Source organism: Haliotis asinina, chromosome 3 (assembly GCF_037392515.1).
Source record: "Haliotis asinina isolate JCU_RB_2024 chromosome 3, JCU_Hal_asi_v2, whole genome shotgun sequence".
Classification (NCBI taxonomy): Eukaryota; Metazoa; Mollusca; class Gastropoda; order Lepetellida; family Haliotidae; genus Haliotis; species Haliotis asinina.
In genome coordinates this window covers 73,605,102-73,618,844 of record NC_090282.1, presented here as the reverse complement: position 1 = coordinate 73,618,844, position 13,743 = coordinate 73,605,102, and the positions used below count along the sequence as shown (strand labels likewise).

The 13,743-nt window shown below is 37.2% G+C and overlaps 1 protein-coding gene across 2 annotated transcripts in view; it reads left to right on the top strand.

Annotated features, from left to right (window-relative positions):
- LOC137278434 (acetylcholine receptor subunit alpha-like 1) overlaps window positions 1–13,507 on the top strand; it is a 37,229-nt gene extending 23,722 nt beyond the window's left edge. For both annotated transcript variants that reach the window (XM_067810761.1, XM_067810760.1), the window contains exons 4-5: window positions 1,709–2,726; window positions 12,652–13,507. In XM_067810761.1, coding sequence (XP_067666862.1) covers window positions 1,709–2,726; window positions 12,652–12,819 — 1,186 coding nt within the window. In that variant the 3' untranslated portion in view covers window positions 12,820–13,507. The remainder of the gene's footprint in view (window positions 1–1,708; window positions 2,727–12,651) is intronic.
- The last annotated feature ends 236 nt before the right edge of the window (window positions 13,508–13,743 follow it).

Genomic DNA, 13,743 nt, shown 5'->3' with positions numbered 1-13,743 from the left:
ATTCACGGGGTGTTTCTGTGAATGACTACTTGTTTGAAATAATCGTTTTATCTTATTTTGACAGTTCATAAAAAAGAGTATTTGCGCTCGTACTTCCTCCCAATTTCACAGCGTGTTGGTACCAGAAGCTATGAACTATGCGTCACACATATAGAACAAGTGATTACCTTCGCAGTTAATGTCAGCTACCTGCAGTTAATGAACTCCACCCACGTTCTCTCTTCTATCTCAGGTGACAGAATCCTCCTAGAAACTTGCCAACTTTTCGTGGAGTGTTTATTTTGGGGATTGACAATTTCGATCCTTTGCAGACCTACCCACAATAGAGACTGAGTCTAGACAAAAACATTACTTCAGACAGCTAGTATTAAGACCGATTAGCTGGAGAGGAATAGCTTCGCGATCGTGTTCATTATTATGTCTGTGGATAACAGATATTAAACAGATAGACATGTCCACTTGAGGGAGATAGCGTTGACAGGCCCTTTTGGCAGACTATGTTCTAGTATAAGGCAACCTAGAGGACATCTGTGTGTGTCACAGCAGCTAGGATAAACGCAGACTCAGAATGTGAAATAATACATTTTCATAATGGCAAATGGTTATTATTCGTCCAGAATTTATAACGTTCGCTTGTCATGAATATAAAATTTAATTATTAATATATTTCTCTTGCGTCCAAAAACATGTTCGTATTATAATGACTTTGTATAATTCTTGTCATTTCTTTTCATTTTAGCTTTCAGTTTTTCACCACAACTGTTATGCAACAGTACTTTCAGCTTATCCAGAGCACTGTATGCATTGTTTATCGTGTGAAGCAAATGCTGATGTTTTCGTTCACGAACACGACATTGTGCCATAACTGTGATTGTGTTGCCTTTTCTCTGTCCATGTTATGTACAATACGTATATGTGTCTGGAATTGTATTGGAAACAAATTAATTGTTTGTGCTCTGAAAGTAAGATCTCTTCAATAAACAATGTCTATGCAAGGATCCTTTTAAGTCGAAATCGAAATAATGAATATATTGATAGAAATAAGAATAAGACATGACACTGTGTAATGGATATCACTGCGCGGATGAAGAAACTGATTGTTACTATTGAACTAATTTTCACAATGAAGGAAGAAACATTGTTATGAATAACTGCTTCACAGAATATCAACGCACTTACAGGGATCCACGAGCGTGTGTTATAGAGTCTTCTCATGTTCTGATGTTCTACTAACACTCTATTGTAGTGTGGTCTCTTCTTCCAGAGCTCTATACAATATAATGCACATAACTATATTAAAAAGCAAAGAGTCAGAAATATTGAACAAACGTTGACTTAACCTTATGGCCCCTGAGATTTTGTCAATGCCGGCTTTGAATGGCAGTTCAGATCCTCTGAAGGCACTGTCAGTTGTAATTTCTTCAGAACTGAGAACATTTCAGAATAACTTCAGAATAATCTGAAGTTTAAAACCGATATTAGATCTTTTCGACACTTTTTGTTTGTATTGTATGGCGTTCGTCATGGTACTAATACTTAGAGATAATTATAGTTGTATTCTTGTAGTGTCTCTTCCTAGCCAACTGCTTTGTATCTATTTGACTTTCAAAGTAGCAAGTAGAACTTTCGTAGACATTAGCAATGGGTGCAGGCCGGAGTTATTGAGGGTAACCTTTTCTCGTGAAATGATGTCGTCTATTATTTCCAGTGCCGACGGCAACTACGAGGTGACGTTGATGACGAAGGCAACCCTCCATCCCGATGGTCTTGTGGTGTGGGAACCTCCAGCTATCTATAAGAGCTCCTGCATTATCAATGTCAAGTTCTTCCCATTTGACGTTCAAAATTGTTCAATGAAGTTTGGGTCCTGGACATATGACGGCGACCAAGTAGATCTTGTCCACATGTGTTCCAACACACAAGGTCCCAGTGCCACTATCCCCCAGGGCGTGGATTTGCGGGACTTTTATCCTAGTGTGGAATGGGACATTTTGGACGTATCTGCCAGGAAGAACACAAGAACATACCCTTGTTGTAATGAACCTTATCCAGATATCACCTTCGAAGTAACGATCCGAAGAAAAACTTTATTCCATACCGTCAATCTAATTATTCCCTGCGTTGCCATTTCGTTCTTGACTGTTCTTGTGTTCTACTTGCCATCAGACTCGGGGGAGAAGGTTACCCTTTGTATCTCTATCCTGCTTTCATTGACCGTGTTCTTCCTGCTGCTGGCCGAGATTATTCCTCCAACATCCATTGATGTCCCACTCATTGGGAAATATCTGCTTTTTACAATGATTCTTGTTACTTTGTCTATTATTGTGACTGTTATTGTTCTAAATGTACACTTTAGATCACCCTCTACCCATACAATGGCTCCATGGGTAAGGCGAGTGTTCTTAAACATTCTGCCTAAACTTCTTGTTATGCGTAGACCGCAGCAAGAACCCGAACGCATGCAACAAAAAGTTGTTGTAAGGACATGTAACGGGATTGAAGTTCGGGACACGTCTGGCGAAAACAGACATTTGAACTTAGGTCCTGGCTTCGAACCCCCTAGGCCAACGGACTTTGGTCGACCGATCCACGAAGAGTTGGTTCCCACCATTGACCAGCATACAGTGCCGCGACTGAGGAAAAGATGGCCGAAGGACGTTCAAGAGGCCATCGAGTCAGTAACCTTCATTGCAGAACACATGAAGAACGAGGACAGTGCAGCATCGGTGAGAGGAGCAAACAAGGCTCTTGGCCTTTTACATCTTTCTTTACAATTGCAGCATCAAAATTTATTTTTCAAGCGTTTTGATGTCATGTCTATTTAACACAATTCTTTAATTTCAGTTTTTACGCCACGAGGAAGAAAAACATTTTCTGATCATCAGGCTCACGACTTTTTCTAAGCTTAATCATCTTGACGAGATCAAGTGGGTCATGAGATGTTCAGTTAATCTGTGCATTCACGACAGCCACGTTTTAACTCGTTTGATCTCTGATCAATAAGCATACGATGTAAACCTGCAATCAATCGTGAAGTATTCAGTGGTTCACAGAGAGATCTATGTAATTATGTGCTATCCTCTTTCACATGTGTATGTTCCCATCACCCTTTTGAAGACAATATCGAACTATAAAGAATTTGAAGGCCATTCAATATAAGTGTTTAAAAAGTGTTAAAAAAGGAATCGGGTTGGTTTTTTCAAGGTCTGTTTTGTTTTAGGTGTGTTTTAACCATTTTTCCTAACAGTTGATATCTGAAGAGACAGCTGTCAAATAAGCGAGTGTTCAGAAGTAAAGTGACTAATCCTCTTTGGCTTTACGGCATTTCAAATTAATATTACCATTATTCCCAGTTTAACGAGCAGGTTTACGAAACAGACAGTAAAGGTAGACTGTACATTTCTGTGACAAACTATATTAAGTCTTAGCTTCATTACTTCTGTTGGGTTCCATTCCTGGACGATCAGGCAAAGATGTTTCTTCTATATCGCATGTGTATGGTCGATGGTGTGTGAAGGAAGATAATAGGGTCAGCACAATGTGTCCAAACGGATGTAACACAGTATGAAACTGTTATTCATGCAGAAACTACACCCCACATCCCAGTGCACCATAGACGATGATAACCATATGACATAGGCTGTAAGGTTACATCTAAGTAATGTATCCATCTGTTTTAAGGTGATACATATATCAGTTATATCGTCACATTTGTTGAGTACGTCTGTGTAGTCGTTGCCTATTGACTATTTGGCGGCGATAATATTTCAACCCTCATGAACAGGTTTATCCTTCTGTCATGAACATGTTCAGTGTTTTAGGTGGAGACTGGCAGTGTATCGGTTCCTAATTCGGTCCCTACTTACAGACCTAAGCAAAACATAGCCTCCCTACTTATATCGTGAGGCCTACTTATTTTTCTAAACCAATCAAAATCGTATTCCATTTGACATGTATGAAATTATCGGAAACTTAATATCGTTTGAAAGAGCTAGTGTGAAATCTGTGTTTGAAACAATAAATGGTCTACTTCGTACAACTTTCCCCTTTGAAAATATCCATAAATATCATGTGGATTGAGCACTTTCCATACTTTTATGTTTTCAGGGTGATATTTATGCATCAGTCACTCTGTAAGTGTTATTTCGCTAGTTCCCCATCTACGAAGTACTCTTCAGATTAGACTTTATAGGGAGATGCGTACCTTTAGGTTTAATCCTGCTAAAGCGTTTGAAAATATTTACCTTTCATCAGGTGGGCCATTTGTCAATGATTATTAATTATTTATATAAACATCAGATAGTATTGGTTTGCCTTTTCGATAATATTTAAATATTGCAACATTAATGCATTCAAAGAGGAATACTCGATCAACTACGACCTATATTCACCAAACGAATTGATGTTTGGCTTTATGCTGTTAGGTACAGTGATGCTTCCATTTGTTGACTATAGCACCTTCTGGAATGCAGCGTTGCAACTGTTAAATCAGTTTAGCTAGGGGTGATTGTTTGAATAAGACTGATATGATTTCTGTGATAAATAATTTTATGTTTATTCTTGAATTGGTTTAACTATACCTGTGTAACCGATCATTACTCATCTCTAGTCGCCCGCTGAAGGTGTTGTCAATAGTAACCTGCACAATCTCGTCTCAGAAACCATTAGCTGTGATACTGTTGTGACGTTTGTTGCAACCGTCACAGAAAATACAACAGCTTACTATTTCGTTTAGGAAAAAATACATACGAAGAAAACAAATTATCCAAGAATCAATTTAGCTTGTTTCAGTATGTCTTTCTGGTAAATATTTTATGTTAATTATCCTACATTGAAAACTGGAATGAAAAATAGTTTCAAAGCAATAGTGCTTTTACCTGAAAATACTTGATTTCCCACCTTTTACAGCGTTTGACAGTCTCATAGATAAATCTTTATTAGTCTATTTCAAAATATACCGGGTGTTAATGTTCTCGCAATATCGCAATACCTTTAAATATTTGTGCTGTAGAGTACACATGTAATTTAAACGTCCTTGCCATGACAATCCTCTTCCTCACCTCGAATACACTTGAATTCCCTTTTCCCTTCCAGCATGCTCTCAACTAATTGTGGAAACGCCAGTGTTTTCTTATGTCGGCTTATATCATTCTGATCACGTCTTAAATATGTCCTCATGGAATCTGCATTTCAGAACACGATATAGTGCGGTTCTTGTACATGTATCCCTCACCCAAAAGAACACTGAGATCATTCTATAGTTTACGTTTCCAAATCAAACGAAAGTTTTCGGACCATAACTCATACACCATGAAATCCTCAGCGCTTTCAGAGGCGGGTGGGTTTGGTGGCATGGACTATCGTGTGACTTACTTACCATGGAATATAGCACTGGGTTTTTCTTTTGTCCTGGAATTACAATTTTGAATGTCATGCATATGTGTACCATTATTTTCAAGTAGTAGTAGTACTAGTTGCTTTACTACTTCATGGCATTGGAAGTATCGAGGGAAGTATTTCTCATCTGTCATAATGAGTCGATAATCTTGCTGACCATTTAATGACTAATGATCACGAAGCATACAGCCGATCGGAATCTATGTACAAGTCCCACAATTCGCTCACTTAACCCTGCACGCTAAAACCCAATCCGATTTCAACATGGCCGTGATCTCTGTGTAAACCTGTTACTCGTGTATAGATTACAGTTTTGAGTAATATGGCAGGTATTCAACCAGTGTTTTGGTCGTGGATCCTTGACAGAGACTTAATGGCGACAGGATTATGAATAATTGCGATAAAATCCATTCCTATAACTATAACAATCAAACTAAAATAATGAACAATCAGAAAAATATTCATTATCATAGGAAATCTCTGCTTACAACAGAGGCTATCGTAAGACTGTGATGTAAGCTTGTGTTTATGTATCAATGATTGAAGATCCATTTCTCGAAAACAAAGATTGTCAGTCAATCATTCACAGTTTGAAAGTTGAAAAGTCATATAAACGAAAGCCGAATCGGCAGATCTTGATTTAGTTTTCCTATGTTATGACGAGTATATTAACGATTATAAAATACGTTACATTCCGGTTAGTTTATTTGTCCAGTGCAGCAGGTAAGGGATCATATTAAGGAATTTTTCATGAATGCTTCGATAATTAAACCCGAACTTCAGTAGATATACCAGTCTGTCCAGATTCATTATGACCAAATGGTACACACTTTAGTGACAAACACATCGTTTTCAATATCCATTATTCACCGATAGATGCAGGACTTCCAAACAAAGTCTATTTCAGGGAATAAAAAAATCTGGGTGATGGTTTTTGTTTGTTACCTGGAAGAACTGGTCTTTATGTGACACGTAGAACAAGTTATGGTCTTTGTGTCCGACGTGGACGAATTAATGAAGTGTACATGTTACCTTGAAGAATTAATGGTTGTTATCGATTACCGGAAGGATTAATGGTCTGCATTTGTTATCTGCAAGAATTAGTGGTTGTTATTTGTTACTTAGAATAATTAATGATCTTTACTCGCTACCTTGAAGAACTAATGGTTGTTATTGATTACCGGAAGTATATATGGTCTACATTTGTTACCTGGAAGAATTAATGGTTTTTATTTGTTACTTGGAATAATTAATGATCTTTACATGTTACCTTGAAGAATTATTGGTCTACATTACGTACCTTTAAGAATTAGTGGTCTGTTTTTGTTACATGGAATAATGAATGGTTGTTATTGATTACCGGAAGGATTAATGGTCTATATTTTTAATGGAAATATTTAATGGTATTTACTTGTTACTTGGAAGAATTGAATTGTTACCTAAAATAATTAAAGGTCTTCAAATGATGAATGGGAAAATTAATCGTCTTGGTTTGTTACGGAGAAGAATTAATGGTCTTTATTGGTTCCCAGAAGTAATAGTCTTATTTGTTATATGTTGTGGATAAAACAGTTCCAAATGAAATAAAAATGTCCAAACAAGTGAGCATTTCAGTTTTAAAGGGGCAAAAATCTTTTGCAAGGGTCTCACGACGCACATCAACCTTTTAGGTTCTCTGGTACTATTTTATTTTAGTTACTCGGTCAAAAACATTGTTAGAGTAACATGTTTATATGATGATTGTTACCCAGGTTCAGGGCAAATGTAGAATTAATGGTCTCTATTTGTTACCTGGGGGAATATATTTGTTTTTGTTACCTGGAATATTTAATAGGGCTGGATTTTTTACCTGGAAGAATTCATGATCTTTGTTTGTTACCTGGAAGAATTAATGGTCTTTTATGTTACTTGAAATAATTAATAATTCTTATTAGTTACCGGAAGAATTAATGGCCTTATTTGTTACATGTTATGGATAAAGCAGTTATAAATGAAATCAAGATGTCCACATAACTGCGCATTTCCGGGGTCATGTGTCTTCTGTAAGGGTCTCATGATCCACTGTAATCGTGTAGTCCCTCTTTAAGTGAGTGAGTGAGTGATTTTAGTTTTACGCTGCACTCAGCAATATTCCAGTTATATGGCGGCGGTCTGTAAATAATAGAGCCTGAACCAGACAATCCAGTGATCAATAACATGATCATCGATCTGCGTAATTGGGAACCGATGACATGTGTCAACCAAGTCAGCGAGCCTGACCACCCGATCCCGTTAGTCGCCTCTTACTACAAGCATAGTCGCCATTTATGGCGAGCATGGGTTGCTGATGGCCTATTTTACCCCGGGACCTTCACGGGTCTCCCTCTTTAAAGTAACAGAGCATATAGTTTAGACGTTTAGAAAACAAGGTCAGTTTTGGGGTTATGGGGTGTTATCTTGGGCATTTGTGTCCTTCTGTAAATGTTCAGAAATCGGGATTGGTGTGTCGAATGAAATTTAAACATTGTTTCAACCAAATTAGAGAGACCAGTATATAGCGTGATATAAGACACATATATGCTATACGATTGGACGATCGGACGTTGCAAGACAATATTATTCATGTCTTGAAACATAGGAACTGAACATTTGCTCAAGTCCTGTCTCATTCGGTGTGAGGGGGATTTTGTATTGAGACAGTCAGGTCCTTCTGCCTTGCGTATATCTTGCATAAACCAAACCAGGTGCTCTTAAACAAGTGTCCTTAAGGAAACTATGTTCTGCGAGAGGAAGGTGGTTGGTAAAGGAATTTGATTTTTAGCACCATCTTTAGATAACGGTAGTATAAAATAATATGTTCAAAATTTCATCTTCTGAAATATTTTGCTTCCTTAATTAAGAACGCTGCTTTTCGGGAATTGCTTTTTCATTTTTATGTAAATTGATGTTATTATATTAATATTATTGATCCAGGCTGTATTGTTTCGATCTGTTAAGAAAGCCTCACAGTAAGAAAAATCAAATTTTCAAGTCAAGACTTATAAAACATCACAAGATGTGCTCCTGCATATTCGTCTTTAGACAGAGCTAGTTTCCGCACATCGTCAAATCCATTACCGTACCATTCAAAGTCCTTTTGATGATCAGAATAAATCGCGATGGAAATCACTGAGGGACATGCTGCAGCTGTATCATTTCCAACCTAAAATGTCTAGAAATCAAGGATAAAGGACTCATATCTCTGAAGCCCCGATTATGATTATTTCATTAGAAAATGTTCGATCGGCTTTAGGAATTGTTCTAGAACGTACAATCAATCAAACTATTAGTTTCATGTTTCAGCTTTAAAGATAGGAAATTTCTACCCAAGATATGATGGACATTTACCTGAAGTTGAGTCACCTTTGAACTTACATTTCTCATCTTTGATACACTGGACGTGTGACCAGAAATTTCAAAGTATCCCCGATTTCATTACAGTAAATGGAATTTTATTTCTAATTCTTCAAAAATAGTTTTTATCAGTCGGTACATCACAAGGGTTATAAGAAATGGTTGCGGAAGTTATTCGGTTTTTTCCCATTAACTACGTTTAATTTTAACGGCAAGCAGCATTGCCTCATCTATCTGTAATAATTAAGTCTAGGCGATACGTCGGCCCATCTGTCTTGGATCTTGTGTTGATTATCAGGACATCGACATGTAGATTCAAATCCCAGAGTCGTACTTTTAATCCTTTTTTATCAGTGTAGCACCATACCCGCGCGTTCCATATCACATCACAATAGGAGTCTACAGTAGCACGTTTTGATTCCCAACGTGGCCAGCTTGTGTGAAACCTATTCTCGATGTCTGTCTTTATTTTTTGTATCGTGTAACGTCCTCGCTACCCCTTCGGCCGTTTGTGGAATTGTCCCCAAACCACACTTATTTGATCATTACATCTTCCCTTGCATGTTCCATAACTAATATGAAACAACGTTTAAGCAAGAGCATAGGACCGATGAGTCAAATTGTGTTCCTATCTCTACTGACCAGTTTTTATGCTTATAAATATCTTATATCGTTCAATAATTTTAAATATTCAAACCATTCTATTGTTTTAACATGTTTCTTTCACAAATGAAATGGATTTGGCACAAGTTATCCAACTAAGGAACACCCTATCCTAAATCATTCTATTGATCTATCGACCTGAAGGAAACCCGTAAAGCTGTCTGATCTTCATTCAGGCCTGTACATATATACTACGAGTAGCTAGAACCTACCCACGGGACTATATGACTTCGTAAAGTTTTTAGTAACATGAGTAAACATGCTGATGACATCGTCAAATGTGACCCAACACAAAATGCAGTTTTCTGCTGTTAAATAACATCACGTAAGTGTAGATATTTGACATAAAATGGACTTTAACGAATACGAGAACGAGGTTGTGATGTTTATCTTGTTATCAGACCTAATGATATACATTCGTGTTTCCTTTATGTAGATGGTAAAACAACCTTGTACCAACAACAGATGAACAATCTAGATGATTTTTCATATTTGTAAAACGCTTATTCAGACTTTAAGTAGTACTTACATGAAAGTCCTGCCAGTTTGATCATATCGTTCTGAGTAATAGGTACAACCTTATTTTGTCTTTCGGTTTGGCGCAGCACCAAACGTGTGAGCAGAAGCTAGAATAATCTTCAATAATAAACGAGACTTTCTTTTCGCGAGCACATGGTATCATCCCCAGTTCTTAGTGATTTATACCATGAACCATAATCGCACAATCTCGCAGAGATTTCTTATGGATACGGCAAAGGTTTTGCTGCTTTTATTGTAAGACTTTAATGAGATAACTTTGATAGTGCTGTTGTGAAGAAAACCGAAAATATTTAAACATAATCAACATAGCGTTCAAATGTCCCTTAAGTCGCCCTGTAATAACCCAGGATGCAGTTATCAATAAGAAATTACAAATATGTGACCTTTTTGGCATATCTCATGTTTCACACTGCGAATGCCTCCCACCTCCGCATCTACCAATTTCCCGAGCTGGAGATTCAGCATAATATTCCTGAATTAATATATTGTGTGTGTAAATTATGATTTTCAAAATAGCAGCAATATTAAATATTCCCTTTTAGCACTGAGTATAGCATCATGGAATATGTATGCTGTTCTGAAAACCTCCTACTTCAATATAATCTTTATGCGAGCAATTGTTTATGTTGCCAATTTTCCAAAAACAATGAAAATATCTATCCAGATTACTTTATCTCCCGTTTTGCTTTATGTAATCGCTAGTATGTAATTAACCCAGAGCACATTTCATAGTGTTACATCGGGGTTTCTGCACAGCAGTGAGCTTTCTCAGTTGATTGTTGGACTCCTAGCTGCACGCTGGGTTGTTCATCTTTGAATATTGGTCTGAATTCCCAATACAGCATAATAACATTTGACTGCAAATCTAATTACTTTATTTCAAACATGAGTGCAGGTTATTACCATTGAGAAAATTCTGATTGTAGAACTGACGTGGGGATTTCATCCAAATTCATCAACATTCAAACAAGGCGTTTGAATTAGAAAATAGATTGCAGATAAAAACAAAATCTGCCTTTTCATCTAAAACACACATTCTTCTGATTCCACTGCGATATGAAAACAACAAAGAATCATCAAAGGAGTTCAAAATGTTGATTTGTTTTGATAACACTGTCAATATATATAAACACAAAGAAATAGATGTGTGCCGTGTCTGCTAAACTTAATTGTAAACCCCTATTAAAATCTTGTGCGCCAACTTCATTCTGAGAAGAACGGTATCCTATAATTGGCTGACATATAGCTCCGTTATAAAATGGTTCTTGATAATTCCGAAACAACAGAAACAGCTATAGACACAATACCTGATTGAGGATCAGGTCAGGGTTGTTTCACCTCAGTGATATTTAAGGTTTTTAATGAAAACCAAAACGAGCATAAAAAGATTGGTACACATTTTTTTACATAATGGAGAGTTTAATTGTAGGTCATGTTATGTTGCAAGAGAAGCAGTTATATTGATGATAAAAATAATCGTCGCTGATTGCATGTAGGGTGACTGTGTTTAGTTTTTACGCCGCTCTTAGCAATATCACAGAAACCAGAAATGGGATTGACACATTGTACCTATGTGGAAAATCGACCCCGGGTCTTAGGCATGAAGAGCGAATACGTTAACCATTAGCCCACCCAGTGGACCCATAATTAAAGTAGACAAGTAAAGAGGTAAGTGTTAATAAGGGTACGGGTGAAGTGCATCGTGGCCATTGTTTGAACATACTACTGTTTGTCGAATTAGGAACACACGCTTTACCTGTGCATTGTAAATGCATCTTTGTGATTGTTGGATCAAAACTGCTGGGCATAAGATAAAATTCGCATTCCATAATCCACCAAACGGGAACTTTATAGACGTTTTCAGAACCTTTTCTTTTCACATACTGCTGCTTCTGGCTATTAGAGCCATGGTAGAGTAGCCTAGTTGTTAGAGCATTTGCTAGTCACACCGAAAACCTGGGTTCGATTTCCCTCATGGGTAGAATGCGCGAAGCCCATTCCTGGTGTTCCCCGCCGTGATAGTACTGGAACACTGTCATAAAACCATGTACTCACTCACTCACTCACTCACTCACTCTGGCTTTTAGCGTCCACTTACGGTGAGTCGATGTCCAAACAGGTTGGTAACAGGTTGGTAACGGATCAGCGGACTTTGTGTCAATCAATAACTCATTTTATGTACTGCATTCTCACGCGTCCTTGTTAACAAGAGCAGTTTTTCCGCTGTACATGACATGCAAACTGTCTCTATATGATATTAGGATATTAATCAGGATTGATATGAATCTTGATATTTATCATACTTAACATAACCCTATGATAAATACAACCTGATGAATATATGATAGAAAACCATTCTCATTAACACAAATGACATACTACATATTCTAATAACAAATAAGATGCATATAACTTCTTTTCCTAATGTTTTCTTTTCAGGAAGTTAATGATCATTTCAATTTTATCAATAGCTGTTAAGCTTCTGAAACTAAATGGTTTTTATCTGAAACTTTACATAGATATACGACTTCATGAGGAACATATATATATATATGAGTATTTATAATATGAGTAATTATCTATCGGTATTTACACCTGGTTCATCTTTTTCCTAACTGTATTCAGATCAATGAATATTAAATGTTTCCAAGATGAAAAGCATAAGTTTTATATCAACAGATTATAGAAGATTGGAAGTACGTGGCCATGGTGCTAGATCGCCTGTTTCTGTGGATCTTCACAATTGCCTGCGTAGTTGGAACATTCGGCATCATTCTGCAGGCACCGACAATTTACGACAACAGGGAGCCGCTAACAGATCACCCGAGACCTGAGGACGATTGTTAGGAAGCAATGGAAAGCCAGGCGACATCCACACCGGATTCTAGATCGTGAGACGATACCAGGTGATATCCAGCTGAATACGTTGGTTACCTGAAGGTAGTGTAGGCACCGCTATGGTCGTCCGTACTGCCAATAGGGAACAATTCTAGATTTCAACCATAGGAAAGATCACAGGCGTTCAACTCTTTATTGAACTCTTTTAACTACATGATGAACCGCCCATGTTCCTTAGCAATGGACATTGTATTACCTTGTCTGTTTATTGAGATATATTAGCACAAAGTACCCTTTGTGTAAAGATTGTTGCATACTATTGAATGTTTTTCAATCGGTCCTTGTGATAGCAAAGATTTTAAGTTCTTGGAATCATGTTGTCTGAATGTAGGTCCGGTTATCCTCACAGGATTGTCATATAGGTTCTGTTTCTTCTGACACTAACACTGCCTCATACCATCAGAACTAAGGTGATATATTGTAAATGTGTGATTGTATGTTTCCTGCCATGAGCATAATTCCACGATCTCTACAAGAATGAATGAGTGATGTTGTCCTGCATGAATGATGATTGATTTTGTACATTACAGAGGTGATTGTTATCAGAGTAGCATGTTGTTATCATTTTCCTCTTGCATATTGTCTACGGAAGGTGACATGCAGAAATCATTATTGCTTTAAATAAATTCCAATGAAGTGCGCGTCTTATGTTATTTGTATTCTAAACTAGGTCAGGTGTTGAGGTTTGTACAAATTGTATTTACTATTTGATTGTTTAAGACAAATTTGGCGTAACGTAAACATAGTGAGAATCTTAACCTTCAAATGTTTGTTGCTTGTTTTGCTCTGACAAGCACAAATTTAGCATGAGGGTATGGAAATGCCTAGTGAAATATTATATACAAGCGTATAATCTTTAGGAAACAAAATGTG